The sequence below is a fragment of the Eptatretus burgeri genome, chromosome 8 (assembly GCF_056783735.1).
Source record: "Eptatretus burgeri isolate ZD-2024b chromosome 8, Ebu_testis_v1, whole genome shotgun sequence".
Lineage (NCBI taxonomy): Eukaryota > Metazoa > Chordata > Myxini > Myxiniformes > Myxinidae > Eptatretus > Eptatretus burgeri.
The window spans coordinates 11,520,274-11,542,333 of NC_140968.1; the positions used below are offsets into that span (position 1 = coordinate 11,520,274).

The 22,060-nt window shown below is 47.9% G+C and overlaps 1 protein-coding gene across 6 annotated transcripts in view; it reads right to left on the reverse strand.

The window, feature by feature from the left end:
* The window catches only part of MYO15A (myosin XVA), a 374,107-nt gene that overhangs the window by 324,357 nt on the left and 27,690 nt on the right, over positions 1-22,060 (reverse strand). For 2 of the 6 annotated variants that reach the window (XM_085890856.1, XM_085890854.1), the window contains exon 1: positions 17,982-18,682. The exons of 1 other annotated variant lie outside the window; for it this stretch is intronic. In XM_085890856.1, coding sequence (XP_085746982.1) covers positions 17,982-18,097 — 116 coding nt within the window. In that variant the 5' untranslated portion in view covers positions 18,098-18,682. Of the gene's footprint in view, positions 1-17,981; positions 20,513-22,060 lie in introns of those variants that run through there. 3 more of the 6 variants (XR_015060712.1, XM_085890855.1, XM_085890861.1) reach the window with 3 other exon arrangements.

The window sequence follows — 22,060 nt, forward strand, 5'->3', positions numbered from 1 at the left end:
GTGTTGGTGTCCTCACAATTTCGGGCCTCGCCCCCCCAATTTTCTCTCCGTGCCCTCACACGGTCTCCTGGCTGGGACACGTGGCTCCCTTTGGCAGGCACGACCCTCTGCCGAATCTCCCGCTATGGCACCCCCGGGCACTACACTGCCTCCGAGCCTACCAGCTCCCCAACACCGGGGAGTGCCCCCCATGGCACCTCCCCTGAAACGCACACGTGGCAGGCCGGCCTCCCGGGCCCCTTTCCGAGGGTCACCCGTGCCCACTACACTGCCCACGCGGCTAATGGCGCCCCGGGCCCCCGCACCAAGCAGGCGCACCCGTGCCCACTACTCTATCCCGGCCCCCCATGGGCCCATGGCCTACCGCGGCCGACTAGCCTGGTGCCCGGGGTACCCTCTCAGCGATACTCACCTTTCGCAGCCACGCTCCCAAGCCCGTCAACAGGGCTCCTGCACCCCTCCAAATGGGTTTCGAGCCTACATTCCCACCAACAGCAAAACGACCTCCATTTTTCAATTTGACTAACCCAGCTAACTCACTCTACACTGACCCCGGGGTCCCTTGGGCGGGAGTCACTCCTCCCCCCAATCACTCATCGCACCATGCATTCCCCATTCACTCCACACACACAGACCCGCTGGCCTCACTCACTCAACATGTACACGTACTCACCTCACAACTCACCAACTCTTCAACACACACACTGCTGAACTCTGCCATCCTTCTAACTACATCCCCTAACTAACTCGTGCTCCCACGTCGTCCCTTAAACTATAGCACGTTCCTTTTAACACTACGTAGCTAAACTACGTCAACTCTACACATTCACAAGTCTGTCCATGTCCCCAAATAAATCATTTTATTTCCCCACCTAAATCTGGCTACAATCCCTCTAACTAATCCATTCCACGGACTCCATGAGGACTTACCCCTGCCCCATGAAGTCGGTGTAGCTAAGCTAACCCTTCCCCCTAACTAGTTTCCATCCTGTGCCCCGGGTCAAGGGGGTCTTCCACCCCTCGCCCAGGAATCCTGTACACCCGAAAGTGAAGCTTGCCCTTTTTTTTTTTTCATGCGCAGCACCTGCGCGGCAACTCAGAGCTCGCGCACTTTGCACCTGCCCGTGACGTCATGCAGCTGCACGTGTTCCTCGTCCCTCCTTGGACGGTGCCATCCGGCAGAGATACCCCTCCTGCCGGATTCCAACCACACGTGCAGCCATGACGTCACCGTGCGCAAAAAAAAAAAACACAAGCCCCACGTCTTGAGGGGTTTCCCACGCGAACACATGTGCTTTGCCCGTTGGAGCTTAACACACACGATCGCGTGGAGAACCCGTCCGGTCCAAATCCATTTACCTGCCTAAACTTTGTCCGTCCGCGGGATCGGCAAATCCACCGCGTGCGTTTCCGGACCGGGACTTCACTCTCGCAAGCGAGCACGTGGCGGTCTCGTGCGTTGCACAGCACGAACCTCGTGCTCACTGCTGGGTGAACCCGGCACGGTCCTCGAAGCAACTACAGCCGCTACTCGGCTTTCTCTCCTCTGTCGCCGTCTCCGTCTCCATTCCACACACGCATACCTGCGTGTTACGACGCACACAGTCCACTCCATCACATTCACACGGGGAGACGCGGCTGCGTGCTCCCGCATGCCAACCGACATCTCCCTCTCATACCGCTCTCTCACACACACGGTCTCCCTGGCACACAGCGACCTTGCACACGGCCGTTCACTCACGCGTGCCTCACTACTCACACAAACCATACTACTCACACGTGGTGCTCCATTCACGCACGCGAGGGCACTCAACCGCTGTGCCTCATCCACACACCGTGCCTCACTCATACACGCGGGGGAACTCACCCGCGGTACCTCACTCATACACACGGCGACACTCACACACGCGGTCTCTTCCACACAACGTCCCTCACTCATACACGCGGGGGCACTCAACCGCGGTTCCTCATTCACACACACGGCGACACTCACACACGGTGCCTCATCCACACACGGCGTGCTGGGAAGCACACACTCCGGCACCATCGCCACTACACCACTCACACACGGGGTCGCTTCCACACACGGGGACGCACTCACACCTTGCACCACACACACAGGGACAACCACACTGGGGATTTGTGTCCCCACAAGGGTCTCCGGGGCCTCTATACCCCCCAAGCTCGCCGTGCACCCGTCCACAGCACCCGTCCTCTCAACCTCGCAAAGCACGACCGAACTCACCTGGTCGTGACTCGCCTCAAGGGGGCATACTCCCTCCCCTCGTTCCTGGAGGAGGCCATCCAGGTGCTCGCACTGGGTCTCTACCCAGTCCGCCAGCTCACCCCCATTATCCTCCACTACCTCCGTGTGTGCGTCACTTACCCCGTCCTCACCGTGCAGTCTCTCCTCTATCGTTCCCATCTCCCGTGTCTCTATACATTTATAAATTTCTGTTGTCCCCTCCTGTCTATTAGTCTCCGCTTCTTTCTGGCGTCTTTCCCTTATCTTTATGTAGGTCAACCTTGCTTTCTCTTTAAGTCGCTCCCGTCCTTCCCTGTTTTTCACTCCTTGCTCTTTCACGATCTCCGCGTACCTCATCCTTGCTTTCCGTATTAATTGTTCTTTTCTCTCCCTCGCAATTACTTTCACCTCGTCTCTTGTCTCCCGAATTACTTTTTCCTTACCCGCCTCCACCGCGGGCCTGTCAGCCGTTGCACCCCCTTCCAGCTCGTTCGTTCCGACACGTGGAGTCGCCATTTTAAGTTCCCTACTCACGACCTTCATGCCCGCCTGCAGGCATCGGCCCATGTTCTGCGTCTCACCCCGGAACTTTTTCATTTCTTCCTTCATGTTTGCTTCCATTCCGTTTATTTGCTTGTTCATTTCGTTTTTCATTTCATTTGTATTTGTATCCATCTTTTCGTTCATGCCTTTCATTTCGTTTGTATTTGTATCCATCTTTTCGTTTATGCCGCCAGCATGGCGCATAGCTGGGCCATGTTGGATGCACTCAGCTGAGCCGTTTCGGCAAGGGTTGGGGAAGGGTTTTGGTGGAGAGGGGGGGGAAGGTGTCATACACTGCGGCCGCTGCCGCACCCATTTCGGGCTCTGGGTTCAGTTGGGCGAGTCCGTGTTCCTGCACAATCAACATTTCCTGCTCGGGGATTCCATCCTGGACCATGGATTCTACATTACTACACATATACATTTCTAATACCCCCGGCTCCCGCTCGCCTTGAGACGCCATCTTGCTTCTCGTGAAGGGTTAATTTAACTCGCTCGTAATTTGGAGGGAATCGGGGGTCACTTCTCTCACCCCTGGACCGATTCCCGTGAATTTAGCCGGAGACAGGAGAGCCCGTTTTCCTGTTCTCCGATACCAGTGCCGCGAGGAGGGCGATGAATTTGTATCGCACGACCTGACACAAGTGTTGCGGTCTTCGCGCCCGCCGGCGTGCGAACGGCCACGTAACCCGAATCGCGGCACGTCGCCCACCGGACGGACAATCCAGTCGTGACCCTCTCGGACTAACGCCGGGAACCAGTCACGGGTGGACCTTTCGGTCTCACCGCGATCGAGCCAATCAGCCCCCGCGTGGGATAGGGTTGCTCGCCAAATTCGACCTACCTAAGTACCCACGCGGAGGGTAGACCGGGCGATCGCACCTCGCCGCAGGTCGACTTCGGACACGGGCCACTTAAGCGACCCGTTCCGTACTATCAGAATAACCGAGCGGTGTTATCGTCGACCTCGACGGTTCGATTAATTATCGGGCGTATTCAGCCCACTACCAACCCTTTACGTGAAGCAAGATGGGGATTCAATGGAGGAAAAGACGAAGCGAAGCGGGAGAACAGTTCAACAATAAAGCACATTTATTCGCGACGAACGGAAAGCACACAAATACAATTCCACCAAATGCACACAAAAAAAGAAAACACAATTCCATTTACACAAAAAGCAAAAATAAAAGTGAAAACACAGTGCAGAGCTAATACCGACTACCGAGCACACGGCAACACTTATACAATTCTACTTCACAGACGGCGCCGACAACACATACCCAAAACCAAGGAAAAGAAATACCCTCAAGAATGAGGCAGGCCTGAGGCCGAGACCGGGTCGGGCCTACCCGTCTGGTGATGAGACGCGGAGCGGCGATGGCCCCGCAACCCGCGGGCCTCGTGGACAGTCTCAGGCAGGGGGTGGGAACGGGGCCCCCTTGGTCGCACTATCTCAGCGCGGGGGGGAAACAGGAGGGGGTTGCTGATGCTCGGGGTATAGAGGATCTTTATTATCCCTGGTGTGCGTCTCCACCTCGGCCAGGTCGCGCTGCCGGCCTCCCTCGGGCGTGCAGCTCCTGGCACCGACGCGAGCACCCCCTCGTCCGACTCTCTTCAGCTTCTCCAGCCACTGCAGGCTTCGGGCTCCAGTCTTCCACACTCGTTCCCTCCGTTCCGACTCCTTCTCGTTCTCGACTCCTTCTCGTTCTCGTTTGCGACTCTCCTCTGACTCTCTCTCTTTTGACTGACCAACACCGTCCTTTTATCCCCCCCGTAACTTCGCCTTTGACCCCCTCCCTTTGACCTTTCACCTCGCTCCCCATTGGCCCGAGAAAAAGTGGGCGTGAAGGCTTTTTGATCCACAAATTTGCATATATCGATCGCCCTGGGGGCGGGGCCAATTCGCCCCTCGCTCACCGATTGGACGGCAAAAAGTGGGCGTGTGTCGTTTTTGATCCGTTTTTGAAGCACAAAATCCGTGATTTTGTACACACTGTTCGACGCGCGTTCTGCATGAGTCCAACACCGGTACCCACAGCGGGGCAAGAACGGTGGCGATGCTACGGTTGTGAGGTGTGCGTGAAGGTCGTGGCGGTTGTGGTGAAGCGGTGGTTGTGGTCGGTGGTTGATGTTGTGGTTGTGATCATGGCGGTTGGTCCAAAATAAAGATAGTAAAAGAAAAACGGCTATCCTGAAGAGTCGCAGCACGTATAAATGACATGTATTCCCACTAGACAACGGGTTTGGGCCTAACTACACATGCACTTACCGAGATACCTCACCTAAGGGACCTGAATGGTGGTTTGCGAATTTGGTAACCACAACAATATATACACACATATATATATATATACATATACATATACATATACATATATACATATACATATATACATATATATATATATACATATACATATACATATACATATATATATACATATATATATATATATATATACATATTGTTACGTTTGAGGGGGGGGGTATGCATTCAAAGGGTAATTAGGATGTTTAATTAGGTATGCCATGCTGTTCGAGTTTACCAGGATCTCGATGTAATAAGTAGTAATTCAGTGGTGATAAGTTGTCTAGTAAATGTTCATTTCTTCAAGGGGGGAGATGATAATTGTCACGTAATTAGATAGGGACACGTGATAGGGTAAGTGTGTCTGCGTAAACCCCTTTTGGTATTCTCTGAAGACTGGCCGTGACGTCACAGGACAGTACAGCGGATGGCTCCGCCCCGTGATCACGATTGGCAGAAGGCGACGGCAGTGGGCCAATAAACGGCTCGATTGGAGGTGACGAGGGCAGAAGGATAAAAAGGTTCTGTTCGGGGTCGAAAAGGAGGAAGAAGAAGATTACAACCAGAGCGCTCGTGTTTTTTTGTTGTAAAAACCTGTGGCGGCAGAGAGCGTCCTGGTTGCTGTGCTGAGTGGATCGTGCTCTTGGTCGTGCCTGGGAGCCTTGCGGAGCCTCGTGCCTCGCTTTGGTTGGCTCTAGGGTTCTGCTGACTCGGAATACGGGGTCGGGCAGCGGGTGGACCTGCCTCCCTCTCCTGCTCGCGGCTTGGCGCGGGAGCTGGTTCCCTGGCGGCTGTGGGCGAACTTGGGCCAGGACTGAGAGGTCGACAGCACCGCGGTTTCTTCTGCCCCCCCCCCCCCCTGGCGAGAGCAAGGCCGGCTCGTCCGGCGCCGATCCAGGGACAGTTGCGTCCACACCACGGTCCAGCCTGACCACCAGAGATAGCTACGTTTTGTGTGTGTGTGTCTGCTTGGCGCCTTAAAGAGATTGAGAACTGTATATTCATTGGAATTGTCTGTGTTTTTCCCCACGCCCGATCCCACACCATCCCGTCGAATCGCCCTGGATCCCTCTTCTTGCCGAGTCTTGTTATTTCTGGTAAAAAATTAAAAAAGGAATAAACATCCATCGTTTCGGCTCATTCTACGTTGGCGGGACTGTTCAAGTCCCGTGGACGTCACATTGGTGTCAGGGTGTTGGATGTTCGAACCCCTCTAAATTATATACCAGCATTAAAATCTCGCCACGAATTGGAATATAAAAGTATTACAGAAAAGCGCGCGAGCGCGGGAAAATTTTGGCGGGATTTTTCAAATTTAAATTAATTGGCGGCAAATGGGACTTCTGCACCATGGCGGATGTGCAGATGTTTGAGGAGGAAGGCCACGTGTCTGGCAGCGAGTCGGGGGAAGAGGGGAGAGACGGGGGTAGGGTTGGAACCTCCCCCATTCCGAGCGTGGACCGTGCTTCATTGCCCGTAACGGGGCCGGCAGTGCCGGAAACCGGTGCGATGACGATCCAGACACTGTTGGAACGTTTAATAGCGGACATGACGGTACAAATGGAAAATCAATTCGTGACACAGAGGGCAGAAATGACGACACAGAGGGCAGAAATGACAGCTCAATTGAGGGTAATGGGGGTACAGTTGGGTGCACGGATTGATCTAATGAGGGATGAATTGGGGGAAAAGATGGAGAAAATGAAAACTGAGATGCAGGAGTGTGTGGATGTTAAATTGGGAGAAATACAAAGTAAATTCGAGGATAGATTGGAGGAAACAAAGGTAGAAATTACATTGGAGGGGGAAAATATACGGAAAAAATTGGTAGATAAAATTGATGCAACGAACATTCGGGTTGATAAAGTGGATCAAAGCCTGGAACGTCATCGTGCCTGTGTGGATGCTCGTATGCAGCTGCAAGTTGAAGAGTGGGGAGAGCTGAGGAAGCAAGGGATGAATTTGGCGGAGGAGGTAAAAGGATTGGAGGCTCGTTTGGACGAACAAGATAAAATTATGAGCCAAGATGAAGTCTTGGATAAAGGCCTGGTAGAGCCGTCTTTTGTAAGTAGAGTGTCCGGGTTGGTTGAGGAGCAGCTACAAACTCGCGACGGAGCCTTGGAGGAGGTTGTGCGGGCCCAGAAGATCCTGCAGGAAGAGGTGAATCGGTCCATTCAACGTTTGGAACAGGAGGCAAAATTGACCCATGAGACCCTCACCACAAAACATTTTTGGCCACAGTGGGCTCCGAAATTGGATACGCAGTCACAAGGGTGTTTGATCCCTGGGCTGGATTCGGACAAGGGAGAAACTGAGAAGCGGGCCACCGTAAAAGTGATCCCCCTGGTAAATTTCGACGGGTCAGGGAGCGTTGAAGCTTTTCTGACGCAATTTGAGTGCATTTCCCGACTAAACGGGTGGAATGAGCAGGAACGTACAGGGAATTTGGTGGCAACGTTGCGGGGACCAGCCGCAGACGTGTTAAACGTGATCGCGGAGGGGATGTTGACCAGCTCCCACATTTGCGAGGCGTTGAGCCGTCGGTTTGGGTTCGCGGCAAACTGTGATCTGGTGCGGGCCCAGCTCCAGCACCGCAGATTAAAGCCGGGTGAGACAGTGCAGGAGCTGGCACAGGACATTTACCAATCAGTTAGGATCGCGTATCGGGACCTTACAGTGGAGGCGTGGGACAGACTGGCACTCGAGAAATTTTTAGCTGCTCTTCCTGACCCTGAGGTCCGAGCGCTGGTGGAGCTACAGGATCCACCCACCGTTCACCGAGCGGCCGAGTGCGCGGCCAGGCTGGCCTCGTGGAGTCGGCCGAGTCGGGTTCCAGAGAGGCCATCGGTGACGATCCGACAGGCGGAGATCCAGGATCAGGGAGGGGGGCTGGGAGAAATTGGCATTACCCAAATGTTACAGGAAATCTGCCAGAAACTGTTAAGTTTGATAAGGGGTAATTCGGTAGTTGGTGCGCCAAAGCGGCGGGGTCCAGCCCAGCCAATAGAGCAATTCGATTATGGCCGAGGGGGTCCGGAACCAGAAGAGACATTACACCGATACCCACGGGGGCCTTTTATGGGGAGTTGTTTCCGGTGCGGGCGAAGAGGACACATGCAACGATATTGCCTGTACCCGGCGATGGAGGGACCCTCCAATAGACTTTTAGACTCGGAGAGGGTGAATCCTCCTGCTGAACCGCCAGGTCTATCCGAGATGCCCTTTCATAGGTCGGGTCTGGAGATCACTGTCGGGGGTCGGAAAGACTAGATTGGGCTGAGCATATAGGGCCATGCACGGCTGGTGAGATTGTGGGGAAGTGCCTCCTTTGGTAAAAAAAAAAAAAATTAATTGTGGGAAAATTGGCATGGGTTTGTGAGTTCTGCTGGGTTTTAGAGTGACAATCGAGACAGTGGGTAATTGGAAACAAAGCGGGCACGAGTGGCTGTCCAATGGCTGGTGCGTGGATCGGGTGAGAAGTGCTGTGTGAGTTGTTTTAAGTGAAGAAGTGAAATGTATGGTGCACACATTGTTTTTTTTTATTGGACATGGTGTGGTAACAGGGAAGGTCATGGTCGGTGAAGTGTTATAAATGCAGGTGTCACATGTAAGGCCGATGGGGTGGGGGAGTCATGTGGGTTTTGTGGGTGGGGATGATGTGCTTGTCCACAGGGATTGCTGAAGCTCACGGTGAGCGTGAATTGCGACCCCCTTCAAGGAGATTCACCACCTGGTGGCTAATGGTGACAGTGTCTGGAGGCAACTGGGAGAGGGTCTGGTTGGGCGACCAAGGCGGGTAGGACCTTGGCGACCCAGGAAGGCCAGAGGAGCCAGTGAGACCCCTTCCAGAGTGTTGTACGGGATTAGAGCTGATGGCTACCAGGGGGGAGGGAATCAAAGGAAGCGGGGCGGAGAAACGTCCGGGTTGGACTAAAGCTTTTCTGTGGGCATGGTTGCACCTGAGATGCCCCCATCATCTTGTGGTAACCCACCCCACGGCCATGACGGGATTCAGCCTGCATGATTAAAATGAGGACCATGACCTAGAAATGTGATGATGACCATGGTGTGAGTGTTGTGAAGATGTGCGAGTCCCACTCGATCCCGCACAACTTGACAGGTGCAGCAAGGGCATGATGTCCGCATAATTTTGGGGCAAGCAAATTTGAAAATTGGCTCCCCAGGCAACGCTGGGTCTATTAGCATCCACTGGGGGAGGCGGTCAAGTGTAAATAACCTGTGAATAGTGTCGTTAAGGCTAAGAGTAGGAATGTAAAGTATAAGTGTTGTGTTTTTGTGGAACCTTTTGTTTCCCCTCCCCAGATCACTGGGAGAGTGCTGGGCAAGAGCATTGATCGAGAAGATGGAGTGCAACTTCGCTCAGTGCTCTCATGTGATAAAATAAAATAAAATAAAATAAAATAAAAAAACGAATGATTGTTTAGGCGAGGATAAGGCCATAAGGGCATTAAGCAGGATAGGTAAGTTAGCTGCGACTCGCTGCCCATTGCCCCTCCTACTTTATTTCGTTAGGTTAATTAGGTGTGAGTCAGTAAGTGTTAAGGCTGGTACGGTAGCCCCTGTGATATACCTTGCAGGAGCTGCGGTACCAGAGGAGGGGGCAGTGTTACGTTTGAGGGGGGGGTATGCATTCAAAGGGTAATTAGGATGTTTAATTAGGTATGCCATGCTGTTCGAGTTTACCAGGATCTCGATGTAATAAGTAGTAATTCAGTGGTGATAAGTTGTCTAGTAAATGTTCATTTCTTCAAGGGGGAGATGATAATTGTCACATAATCAGATAGGGACACGGGATAGGGTAAGTGTGTCTGCGTAAACCCCTTTTGGTATTCTCTGAAGACTGGCCGTGACGTCACAGGACAGTACAGCGGATGGCTCCGCCCCGTGATCACGATTGGCAGAAGGCGACGGCAGTGGGCCAATAAACGGCTCGATTGGAGGTGACGAGGGCAGAAGGATAAAAAGGTTCTGTTCGGGGTCAAAAAGGAGGAAGAAGAAGATTACAACCAGAACGCTCGTGTTTTTTTGGTGTAAAAACCTGTGGCGGCAGAGAGCGTCCTGGTTGCTGTGCTGAGTGGATCGTGCTCTTGGTCATGCCTGGGAGCCTTGCCGAGCCTCGTGCCTCGCTTTGGTTGGCTCTAGGGTTCTGCTGACTCGGAATACGGGGTCGGGCGGCGGGTGGACCTGCCTCCCTCTCCTGCTCGCGGCTTGGCGCGGGAGCTGGTTCCCTGGCGGATGTGGGCGAACTTGGGCCAGGACCGGGAGGTCGACAGCACCGCGGTTTCTCCTGCCCTCACCCCCCCCCCCCGGCGAGAGCAAGGCCGGCTCGTCCAGCGCCGATCCAGGGACAGTTGCGTCCACACCACGGGCCAGCCTGACCAACAGAGATAGCTACGGTGTGTGTGTGTGTGTGTGTGTGTGTGTGTGTGTGTGTGTGTGTGTGTGTGTGTGTGTGTGTGTGTGTGTGTGTGTGTGTGTGTGTGCTTGGCGCCTTAAAGAGATTGAGAACTGTATATTCATTGGAATTGTCTGTGTTTTTCCCCACGCCCGATCCCACACCATCCTGTCGAATCGCCCCGGATCCCTCTTCTTGCCGAGTCTTATTTCTGGTAAAAATTAAAAAAGGTATAAACATCATCAACTCAGTGAAAAGTGACTCGTGCCACCTTCCTCGTCCCATTTGCGGCAGAGCGATTAGAACCGCCATGTTTGGGTTATAAATAAATAGATCGCCTCCATCGTTTCGGCTCATTCTACGTTGGCGGGACTGTTCAAGTCCCGTGGACGTCACAATATACATATATACATATATGGATATATATCCAAAAAAACTCCAATTAAAAATGGAAAACCAAACTCCCACTTCAGTTTCTTTATCAGAATTGCAAATCCATAACAACAATAATAAATTTCACAAAAAATTATTTGATTAATGAGATGCTTTTCCATTCCACATTGGATGAATGCCTTTCTTGGACAGCAACATTCCGAAGAAGTTATTCTCTGGTGCAGTTGCAGGAGTAATAATTAGGACCATGAGAGCAACCAAATCCAGCAATGAACTTTTCAGTGGATTAAAACAACTAGTTAGATGTACACTTGCATAGGGAGCTACAGTTAGCAGATAAAAACAAGTTTTCTTAAAGATTATAAAACGACACCAAATAGAATTCGTGAAATACAAGATGAAGAGTAAAAATATTATTCACGAGATATTTATATAAATAAGTTATTAAAATATATATGTAAACCATTTAAACCGATTTCATGTGGTTGCTTGGAGACAAGGAAGCAGGTAAAAAAAACGTTTGTAAATAGCCGTTTGAATATTTGAATTACAGTTTGATCCACAGGTGAGTGGGGGTGGTCGTGTTTGTTGGTGGACATGTTATATTTAAGTTAAGACGTGCATGCTTTCAGGAATTATCATATAATGGAATGCGTGATGAATTATAAATATGTGATATTGCATTCAATTCTCTGGCTAGTGAAGTTTGATTAGTGATATTGCATTGATGGGTTGACTGACTGCCTGGATGCAACTGAGGCTGTAAATTTCCTGATGTGGATCCATGACCGAGGTTGTGGATCCGCCGTTTGACGAGGTTCTGGGCTAAAAGGATGGGAAACCTCGAGGAAGAATGAACCATGCCCAGCTGATGATCCATTCGGTCGGGAAACTATTCAATTGCTTACAGGTTAAGGTTCTTACTTTAGGTAAGGCACGCAATGCCAGATCCACGAGAACACATCGGACCCAATAAATTTTTGAAATTACATGCGAGATATCGTCTTTGGCCCTATCTCTCAATGGTCAAGAATCACTTAAAAATTCTAGTAGCTGCATATGGATCTTCATCAAAATCGAATCAATTCGTCCTTGTTAAACACCAAACCTGCCCACCAAATATCATCCGAATCCGTTCACAACTTTTCGAGATATCCTGCACACAAACAAACACACGGGTGGAAAATGGAACATCCTTCCACCTTCCGTGGCAGAGTTCATGAAGTTGAATATGGGATGTTGTGAAATTAACACAATTTACAGCAATCCTTGAAATTATATTATAGTTTAGGAATAGCCAATACTGTACAAGTGTGTGTGTGTGTGTGTGTGTGTGTGTGTGTGTGTGTGTGTGTGTGTGTGTGTGTGTGTGTGTGTGTGTGTGTGTGTGTGTGTGTTTTATCCACTGCCGCTGCTCACTTGTATCAACAGGAAATGGTAGTAATTTGATACCTCACATCCATGGATATTTCTCATTTTTGTGAGTCTGATTTGCATTCAGGAGTACAATTATGGTTATCCATTCTGAAAAAGCCACTCTTTCATTTAAATGCTGAAAATTATGTTTACAAGACCATTTGAATTACAGATTGCATGCCATCAACTACAGGTTAAAAGTGTCCCTATTAGTCGAAGCAAGTCACTGATAACACACACACACACACACACACACACACACACACACACACACACACACACACACACACACACACACACACACACACACACACACACACACACACACCATGCGCGAAAGGCCTCGTCAGCATTCATGTAATTTGGAGTCTTTTTATGGATGGGTTAATTCCCAAATAAATGGCGTATTTTATGCGGTTGGTGATACCCCCACCAACCGGGAGCAGTGCTTTTGTTGTGGGCCAGGCTTCGGTGGCGATAAGTGACCACTAGGTGGAGCAGTAGAGTCATCTCCCACGGAACACCTGGAATTTAGGTCATGACCCTCGAACAACTCTGAAAGGTCACGGATCCCTTAGCGGACCGTGGATGCCAATATTTTGACCGTGTGGCGTAGGGTTAATTGTCTCGATCTCCAATATACCTAAATAACCACGCAGTCTAGTTACCGGGGAAACCACACCCTCGACGGGCTCTGACGAACCGGGTCGCTCTAGCGACCTCAGTCCAGTGTAACTGAGCGGAGTTACCAGAGCCGCGCCGGTCCCAATGACAACTTACGGCACCAACGGCCTTACTATTTCTCAAGCCCGAACCATGCTAGGCCAAAGAAAGAAAACACGAACAACGAACTGGAACATTTAACACGGGGATTTATTTTACAATTGGCAATAATCGGGAAGGGAGACACAGAGCAGAGTTATTCACGAATAAGAAATGTAATTCACAATGTACAAGGCACTTAACAATTTCTACTTACAGGACGGGGCCCACGGGGACACACACACACACCCAAAAGAAAATGGACCCCGTGGGTCTTTATTTGGTCGAGCCGGGCCAGGGTACCTTCCCGCCTCGTGCGGTCACACAGACTCCAAACCACCACGGTGGGACTCGAACCCACGACCCGAAGCCCACGTCCCTGCCTGCTCGGCTGCCACTACCACGATAAGCCACCGCAAAGGGCTGCAGACGACGACCAAGACCAAGCCAGCATGACCGCAGACGAAGCCAATCGCCACCAAGACTGCAGACGAAGCCAACTGCCACCAAGACTGCAGACAAAGCCAATCACCACCAAGACTGCAGATGCTCTCACAACGACCAACCCTCCTCCTCTTGAGGTGGAAGCGATTTCTTTTTTTCTCCCACTCGCCTACTGATTGGACGGTCGTCTTGAGGGGTGTGTCGAGGCGTCTCAGAGGCCCGCCTCCCGAAGAGGCTCTCTCGTAGATTTCGGCACGCTGGCCTCCCATTGGCTGGGGCGCGTGTGCAATGCTCGCCCTTCGCTCATTGGCTGGAGGAAACGTCCCATGCCCTTCCTTGGAGCGGAGCCTCGATCTGAGGCGATGGAGGATCCGCCCACGCCTTCAGCCAAAAACACGTAGGCAATGGCGACCGGGTTGAGTGAGGGACAGTGCCGTTGTTGTTGTTGTTGTTGTTGTTGTTGTTGTTGTTGTTGTTGTCGTTGATGTAATAAACCCAACTATAAAAAAACTCACAGCGCACACACAAAATTCCCATTAGACAGAAGGAGGGATTCTAACTATAAACGCATACTTATCGAAATAACTAAGCTTTGGAACTGCTGTCTGTTTGTGTGCAAATGGCTTCCAGATTCGTAACACTATGGCATACATATTTGCAGACTTGGGGGGTCCTCCCGACAACCCCGAGACTAATTTTTTTGAAATTCCTCAAGCCTTCCCATGCACACCTCAAGTACAATCACTAGTTTTCAACTCATTCAATCCGGCGATTCAGGAGTAGATGAGTGTCAAACAAATGGCCTTCACCCTGCTTCGGCAACAGTCCCTGACTGGGGTGGATTATAAAGGAAGCAAATGGGGGTATTTTCTCCTGGACCCAGATCTTCACTGGCCCAAAAAATGCTCCAATATCCTAAACTTGACTTTAACAGGCCATTTCCTTCTTTGATGGCCTCATCGAGTTCACCACATTGCAACGTTCGAGATTCTCATTCCTCGAACAGAAGGGCAAAGAGCGAACTGGCAATGATACCTATCCTTAGGAAAAATGTCGGAAGCGAAAGCGAAACACACAGATGGACGACTACGTCCTTCATGATGTTCCCAGAACAACTGAACACAGCACCGTTCAAACATCCACAGATCGGTTTCAAGTCGATTCCTTTCTTCCGCTTGTGGACAAGCTGGTGGTAACCCTCACACACCGGCATGCTGAGTATTCAGACATTAGTGGGAAGTTTTACTTCCTGCGGCGGCTCACAACTCGAATGGTGGAGGAAATCGACATCTTCACGAAAGCACTGGTGGAAACATACAGTATACTGCAGATCTTGAGCCTGATCTTTCTGGTAAGCTGAAATTCCTGACTTCAATTTTACATTCTCATTTCACATCTGAAGGTGCCAATCTAACCATTCAACAAAAAGAAGCTCCAGAGCTGTGGATCTACCTTGTAGTTATGGAGAATGTCTCCCTTTACAATTCGATCCTCAATGTCGTCAACATGCTGTCCATCTTCCTTTCACTGATAATGACAAACTGTAGCGTCGAACGGTCATTCAGCATCCTCAAGCGTGTCAAAAACTATCTGCGTTCAACCATGGGATAGCCATGAATGTCAAGACTCTCGCTTCTCAGCATTGAACACAGAATGCTGGACTCGCTGCCAATGGACAAAATTATATCTGACTTTCCATCATTGAAAGCTCACAAAAAGTCACTTTAAATTGTGCTTTGTGCAGTATGTGCATACATACCCACATAGCGTGGGGGATGTACGCACCACTTTGTGCTTTTTTATATTCCATCAGAGTGTTTGGCTTATTGTCCACTATTTGTTGTTTCAGTATTATTCTTAGTAATGAGTTTTGTTTGAGAGTTTTCTGATATATTTTTTAAAAATTTTCGAAGTCAGATGGTTCATGATTGTATTTCAGTTTAATATTATGGATATGTGTGCGGGAAATCAAATAAATGAGGAAAATAAAAAACACATTTTATTAATATAACTCCTTCAACTCTAAATCTAAATAAGCCAGAGAGACGAGAGATTCTTTACTCAACCTCAGACAACCTGTGCTCCGAGGGTGGCACTCATGTTGAGACCGATCCGAAAACATCCTTTGCCCCCCCCCCCCCGGCCTTGGCAAGGCTTAACCCGGCACTGGGCCCTGATAGCATCAGTGACCATGTTTTTAAATCCTGCTCTGCCATTCTTGCAACCCCTCTATCTGCCAAATTCAGTCTGTCATTCTCCTTTACCTGCCTCCTCTCTGTATAAAAGTCAGCAAACATCACTCGTGTCCACAAGAATGTGTGCAAAATCAGATCCTACCAGCTACAAACCAGTGAGCTTACGTCCAATTACAAGCAGGTCCTGGAATCAATCATTGCTGATGATGTCAAGTCTGTCCTGGTTTCCAATGGCTTTATCTCTGAGCATCAGTTTGAATTCTGACCCAGTCACTCAACTATGGACAAGCTGCTGCTCCTCTCTCAGCAATGATTGGAGGCCCAAAATCTCAATCAAGAGGTCAGAACTGTTTACTTGGACATATCAGGGACATTGGATGTAGTCTGGCGTCCTGCTTTTATTGCCAAGCTCTTCGCCTGTGGCAGAGAAAAACTGCCTTCATTCCTGGATTTCTGACTTCATCCATTCATGAAGTCAATGTGTTGCTGTCAATGGAGCTCTCCTTCCCTCTCCCATTCGAGGCTGGAGTTCCCCAAGGCAGTGTGCTGGGCCGAGTTTTGTTCCTCATTTATATACATGACCTATCCAATGCTCTGAAAAACCCTGTCTTCCTTTTTGCAGACAACCACATTGTGTTGTACAGTATAGTACTGCCATCCCACTGCTGCGCAGACTGCAGCTGCGTCACTGTCTACTGATCTGGAATTGATTAGATGTTCATGATAGTTCTGAATTTGAGTGATCCGGTGGTGAGGATTGCTCTCCCAGAGAAAAAGGCAAGTCAGAAGTGGGAGGTAAGAGCTGAGCAGGATGAGATAGAGGAGCAGTTGCAGCAGGAGGTGATGGGAATAGTGCGGCACAGGAAGCATGGTCTAAGCCCGAAGGGGAAAGGCATGCATGAAGGAAAGGAGGAAGATTGTTGAGAGGAAAGGAGTAGAGGAGATATGTGAAGGTGGTAGGACAGGCACACCATGTTGCTCTGACATGGTGAGAGGGCATGATACACTGAATCCTGTGGTGAGGCAGTTGAAACAACTTGCCTTCTCTTCCTGGAAGGCAATCTAAGATTATTCCACAAAGTCCACAACCAGTCTGTGTCCACTCTCAGGAGATCCAGAAAACACGTGTCCAACCTCAAGATTGAACTTTCAAACTTGTCTTCCTCCTCTAAAACCTGGTGATACCTTGTCAAGTCCGTCTCTGGAGTACGCTTCGCCTCCATCCCTTCCCTCACTTGAAATGGCACCACAGCAGACTGATTCTGTAACTGGCCTGGACGGCATTAGTACTCCTGTCTTAAAAACCATGCCCTACTGCTATTGTACATCCTCTTTCTTTCTCCTCCATTCACCTAAATATTTCCCCAAAGTCATCTTCTATATGCTTGGAAGCAAGCCAACATCACTGCATTACATAAACATGGCACCATGGCTGACTCCACTCATGAGAAGGCTGAATGTCTCAATTCCATGTTTGCTTCCAAATCTTGTGTCCCCAACCCATTGATCTCCATACCCACCACAACCAATCACACACAATTGTTGCTGGACTCTGTCTACGTTCAACCATGGGACAGCAACACCTTATAAGATGGAGAGGTTCCCGACAACCCTCGACTCTGATTCTGCTGCTGTACCGGATGGCATCAGCTCACTTATACTAAAAGCATGCTTTACTGCTCTTGCACATCTCCTTTATGCTCTTTTCACCCTATTATTTCCCCTAAGCCATCTTCAATCTGCTTGGAAGTCAGCCAACATCACGGCGTTACAAAAAAGGTGCATAAACCAATCCCCAGAGGATGCTCAGCATCCAGCCTACCTATGATTAATACTTATTCAAATTCAAATTCAACAGAGGGTTTCAAGTAAACATGCCATTTGTTCAATGTTCAGCATAGAGCAACAGAAAAATGAGTAATAGGAAAAAAAGCAACCAAATCAATGTCACTGGTATGAAAAACAATCACACAGCTTGAGTTTAGCTAGCAGAAAGCAGTTGCCAAAATGGAAATTGTTCATTATATTTAATTACAACAAAACATCCGATGAAACATTCAGACATGATACTACAAGAAAGGACTTGTTGAGAACATATGAGAAATGCAAAGAAAAGGTATGAAGTTACAAAAAAAAAAATAAAAAAAACTCAGACACAAGTGGACACATCACAGTGAGATCAAAGCAGGTAAATACAAAGGTAGAGGAAGGATTATGTTGATGGACAATGTACAAAGACGTACGAATATGAAGCATTACCTTTTCAAAGCAAGGGCCATTGCAACGTAGCTGGAGCTGCCCTGAATGCTGGATGAAGGAAGGTGATAAGGGTGTTGACAAATGAACTGCTTTTTCTCCTCCCTTTTTGCTGCCATTGACAAGGAGTAATTGATTGCAACAAGACAGCAGGGGTAAATGAAAAAAGCTTGCTTATGATAGGTGTGGGTGGAAATGGGAAAGAAAAGTAAAAACGAAAATGTTTTTCATTAGGATAAAGATCAAATAACTGTTTAAGGTCTACATCATCATAATTAATTATTTTTGATGGGATATTAGCTATCAGTAGACGACTCGAGTATAGTGGAGCAAGATGCCCAGAAAAGGTAGGGCAGGAGGACCCTTACCCATCACCTAACTGCTTCCTCTCACCATCTCTCAAAATATGCATTTCTCCTGGGTATTTTTGTTTGGTCGATGTTTTTCATTTCAAATTTTCATTTGACTGAGGAGGTTAAACAGCGGGCAGAAGGGGGAAGAGGGGCATCTTTCCCATGTTGATAATGTAAATTGAACTGAAATAATGATTCATTGTTGCAACCGGTCTTTATACAGTACCAGCAGAGCCTACCCGTTGCTTCGCTGACGGACCAATTAGTCATCATGTTTACCAAAAAATTTTGGAAAGGAGAATAAAGGAAGACAAATTTACTCATGTATGGAATGCTTTAAATCCTCCCCCTCAGCCCTCATCCCTGTCCTCACGTCCCGCTCTCAACTGAGAAGCCAATTGATTTTGAGGTCAAATCTCTATGATAGTCATTTTTCATCCGATCGACTTGAAATTTGAACGGGATTTGCATATTGCATCACTGAATTGGGAAACCAACTATTTTTGAGATCAAAAGGTCAAAGGTCAACTCAAGGTCAAACTTCTAAAATCATCAATTTTCAACTGAAAAATCGTCAATTTATATTCTATTAACCTGAAAGTTGAACAGGATTTGCATATTCCATCACTAAATTGGCAAAGCAACTTTGAGGTCAAAGGTCAACTAAAGGTCAAACTTCTAGAATCATCAATCTGACAAATAATTTTTCATCCGATTGACCTGAACTTTGATCAAGAGTGTCAATTTTAATCTTAATGAAATGGACAATTTGATGTATCCATGCCAACCTTTGGAGGGAGTGGGGGTGAATTTTGCAAGTATCGAGCTCTGCACGACGTCTTTCTTGTTTGTTTGTGAACAAAATATCTCAAAAAGTTGCGGACGGATTTGTACGAAATTTTGTGGAGAGCTTGGATATGTCACAAGGATGAAATGATTAGATTTTGAAGATCCGAATCCAGATCTGGATCTGAGAAGTTTTTAAAAGTGATTCTTCAACATTGAGAGATATAATAGGGCCAAAATGGCATATAGCAGGATATCTCAAAATGTTGTAGATGGATTCGGACGAAACTTGGTGGGCTGGTTGTGTGTTGGGTATGTAACAATGAAGAATCGATTCGACTTTGGTGAAGATCCGCATCTGGATCCAATAATTTTTTAAGTGATTCTTCACCATTGAGTGATCGGGCTGAAACTACATATAGCACGATATTTCAAAAAGTTATGTACAGATTCGGATGAAACTTGGTGGGTGAGTTGGTGAGGTAACAAGAACAAGTCGATTAAACTTTAGTTCAGGTCCGAATCCAGATCCAGCATATCAGTGGGATACAAAACAAATTAGAAGGGCACTCGTTAGAGCGCATATCTACACCACGTAATGCCTTATCCATGAGAACATATCGGGCTCAATACACGTTTTGAAATATCATGCCATATATCGTTTTGGCCCCATCTCTCAATGGTGAAGAATCACTTTAAAAATTAAATAACTCGTATCCAGATCCGGATTCGGATCTTTAACAAAATGTCACACACCCAACGTGTCCACCAAGTTTCATTTGAATCCGTCCACAACTTTTTGAGATATTGTGCTATATATTAGTTTAGCCCTATCTCTCAATGGTGAAGAATCACTTTAAAAAATTATCGGATTCGGATTCAGACCTTCACCAAAATTGAATGAATTCTTCCTTGTCACACACCCATCCTATCGGATTCGGATTCAGACCTTCATCAAAATTGAATGAATTCTTCCTTGTCACACACCCATCCTGCCCATCAAATTTCATTCGGATCCGTCCACAACTTTTTGAGATATCCTGCACACAGACAGACAAACAAACAAGCAGTCATAGACTGGTACTTACGAAATCGTCAACTTGACCTCTGACCTTGTCTAATAAAAGCTGTCTCTGGAGAAGGTACCAACGCAAACCAGAGGTTTCTCCGATGATTCTGTACCAAACCATCAAAAATCGTAACGTCGACCGAAGCAAAAATCTCCATTTCTCCACGCAATTATTTTATATTATTTTATTGAAGTCACAAAACCGTACTATTCGGCCATCCACCAACAATCTTTACATAATCCGACGGCTTAGCGAGTCAGGCATGTGACGATAACCTTTATTGGGATAAAAAAAAATGACTTTTAAACACCATCTTTATCGAAAACACCGTCAGCGCGCACACGTAAAACCTTTACGTGACTCAACGACGCGTCTGCTCGAGATCACTGCATCACGTGATGACCGGTGACTCGTCGAGTGAAATATTTTTTATACAATCTTAAAACGTCTCCAAAACATCCGATTTTTACCAGAATTTCGACAACCGAGTTTTAAGCGTCCGAAGCGATCGCAAAAGCCAAAGACAAAATTAAAATCGAAGTTAAAACGAACTCGTAACGTCGAGCGAAGCAAAAATCTCCATTTCTCCATGCAATTATTTAATATTATTTTATCAAAGTCACAAAACCGTAATATTCGGCCATCCACCAACAATCTTTACATAATCCGACGGCTTAGCGAGTCAGGCATGCGACGATAACCTTTATTGGGATAAAAAATGACTTTTAAACACCATCTTTATCGAAAACACCGTCAGCGCGCACACGCAAAACCTTTACGTGACTCAACGACGTGTCTGCTCGAGCGCACTGCATCACGTGACGACCCATGACGCGTCGAGTGAAATATTTTTTATACAATCTTAAAACGTCTCCAAAACATCCGATTTTTACCAGAATTTCGACAACTGAGTTTTAAGCGTCCCAAGCGATCGCAAAAACCGAAGACAAAATTAAAATCGAAGTTAAAACGAACTCGTAGCATCGAGCGAAGCAAAAATACTCCATTTCTCCTATGAATTTACGGAATTATGTTTGACCTCACTGTGACCTTGACCTTTGACCAAAATCTAATCAGCGCGAGCCATCACCCTCCTGAATCACGTGGTGTAATTTGACAGTGGTCGCTTCTTCCGTTCGAGTTATCGTGCCTACAAACAAACAAGCAGTCATAGACTGGTACTTACGAAATCGTCAACTTGACCTCTGACCAAGTCTAATAAAAGCTGTCTCGAGAAGGTGGCAACGCAAACCAGAAGTTTCGACGATGATTCTGTCCCAAACCATCAAAAATCGAAACGTCGACCGAAGGAAAAATCTCCATTTCTCCACGCAATTATTTTATATTATTTTATCAAAGTTACAAAACCGTACTATTCGGCCATCCACCAACAATCTTTACATAATCCGACGGCTCAGCGCGTCAGGCATGCGACGATAACCTTTATTGGGATAAAAAATGACTTTTAAACACCATCTTTATCGAAAACACCATCAGCGCGCACACGGAAAACCTTTACGTGACTCAACGACGCGTCTGCTCGAGTGCACTGCATCACGTGACAACCCGTGACGCGTCGAGTGAAATATTTTTATACAATCTTAAAACGTCTCCAAAACATCCGATTTTAACCAGAATTTCGACAACCGAGTTTTAAGCGTCTGAAGCGATCGCAAAAGACAAAATTAAAATCGAAGTTAAAACGAACTCGTAACGTCGAGCGAAGCAAAAACTCCATTTCTCCACATTAATCTACGGAATTATGTTTGACCTCACTGTGGCCTTGATCTTTGACCGATTTTGACAAAAATCTAATCAGCGCTGGCCATCACCCTCCTGAATCACGAGGTATAATTTGACATTGGTCGCTTCT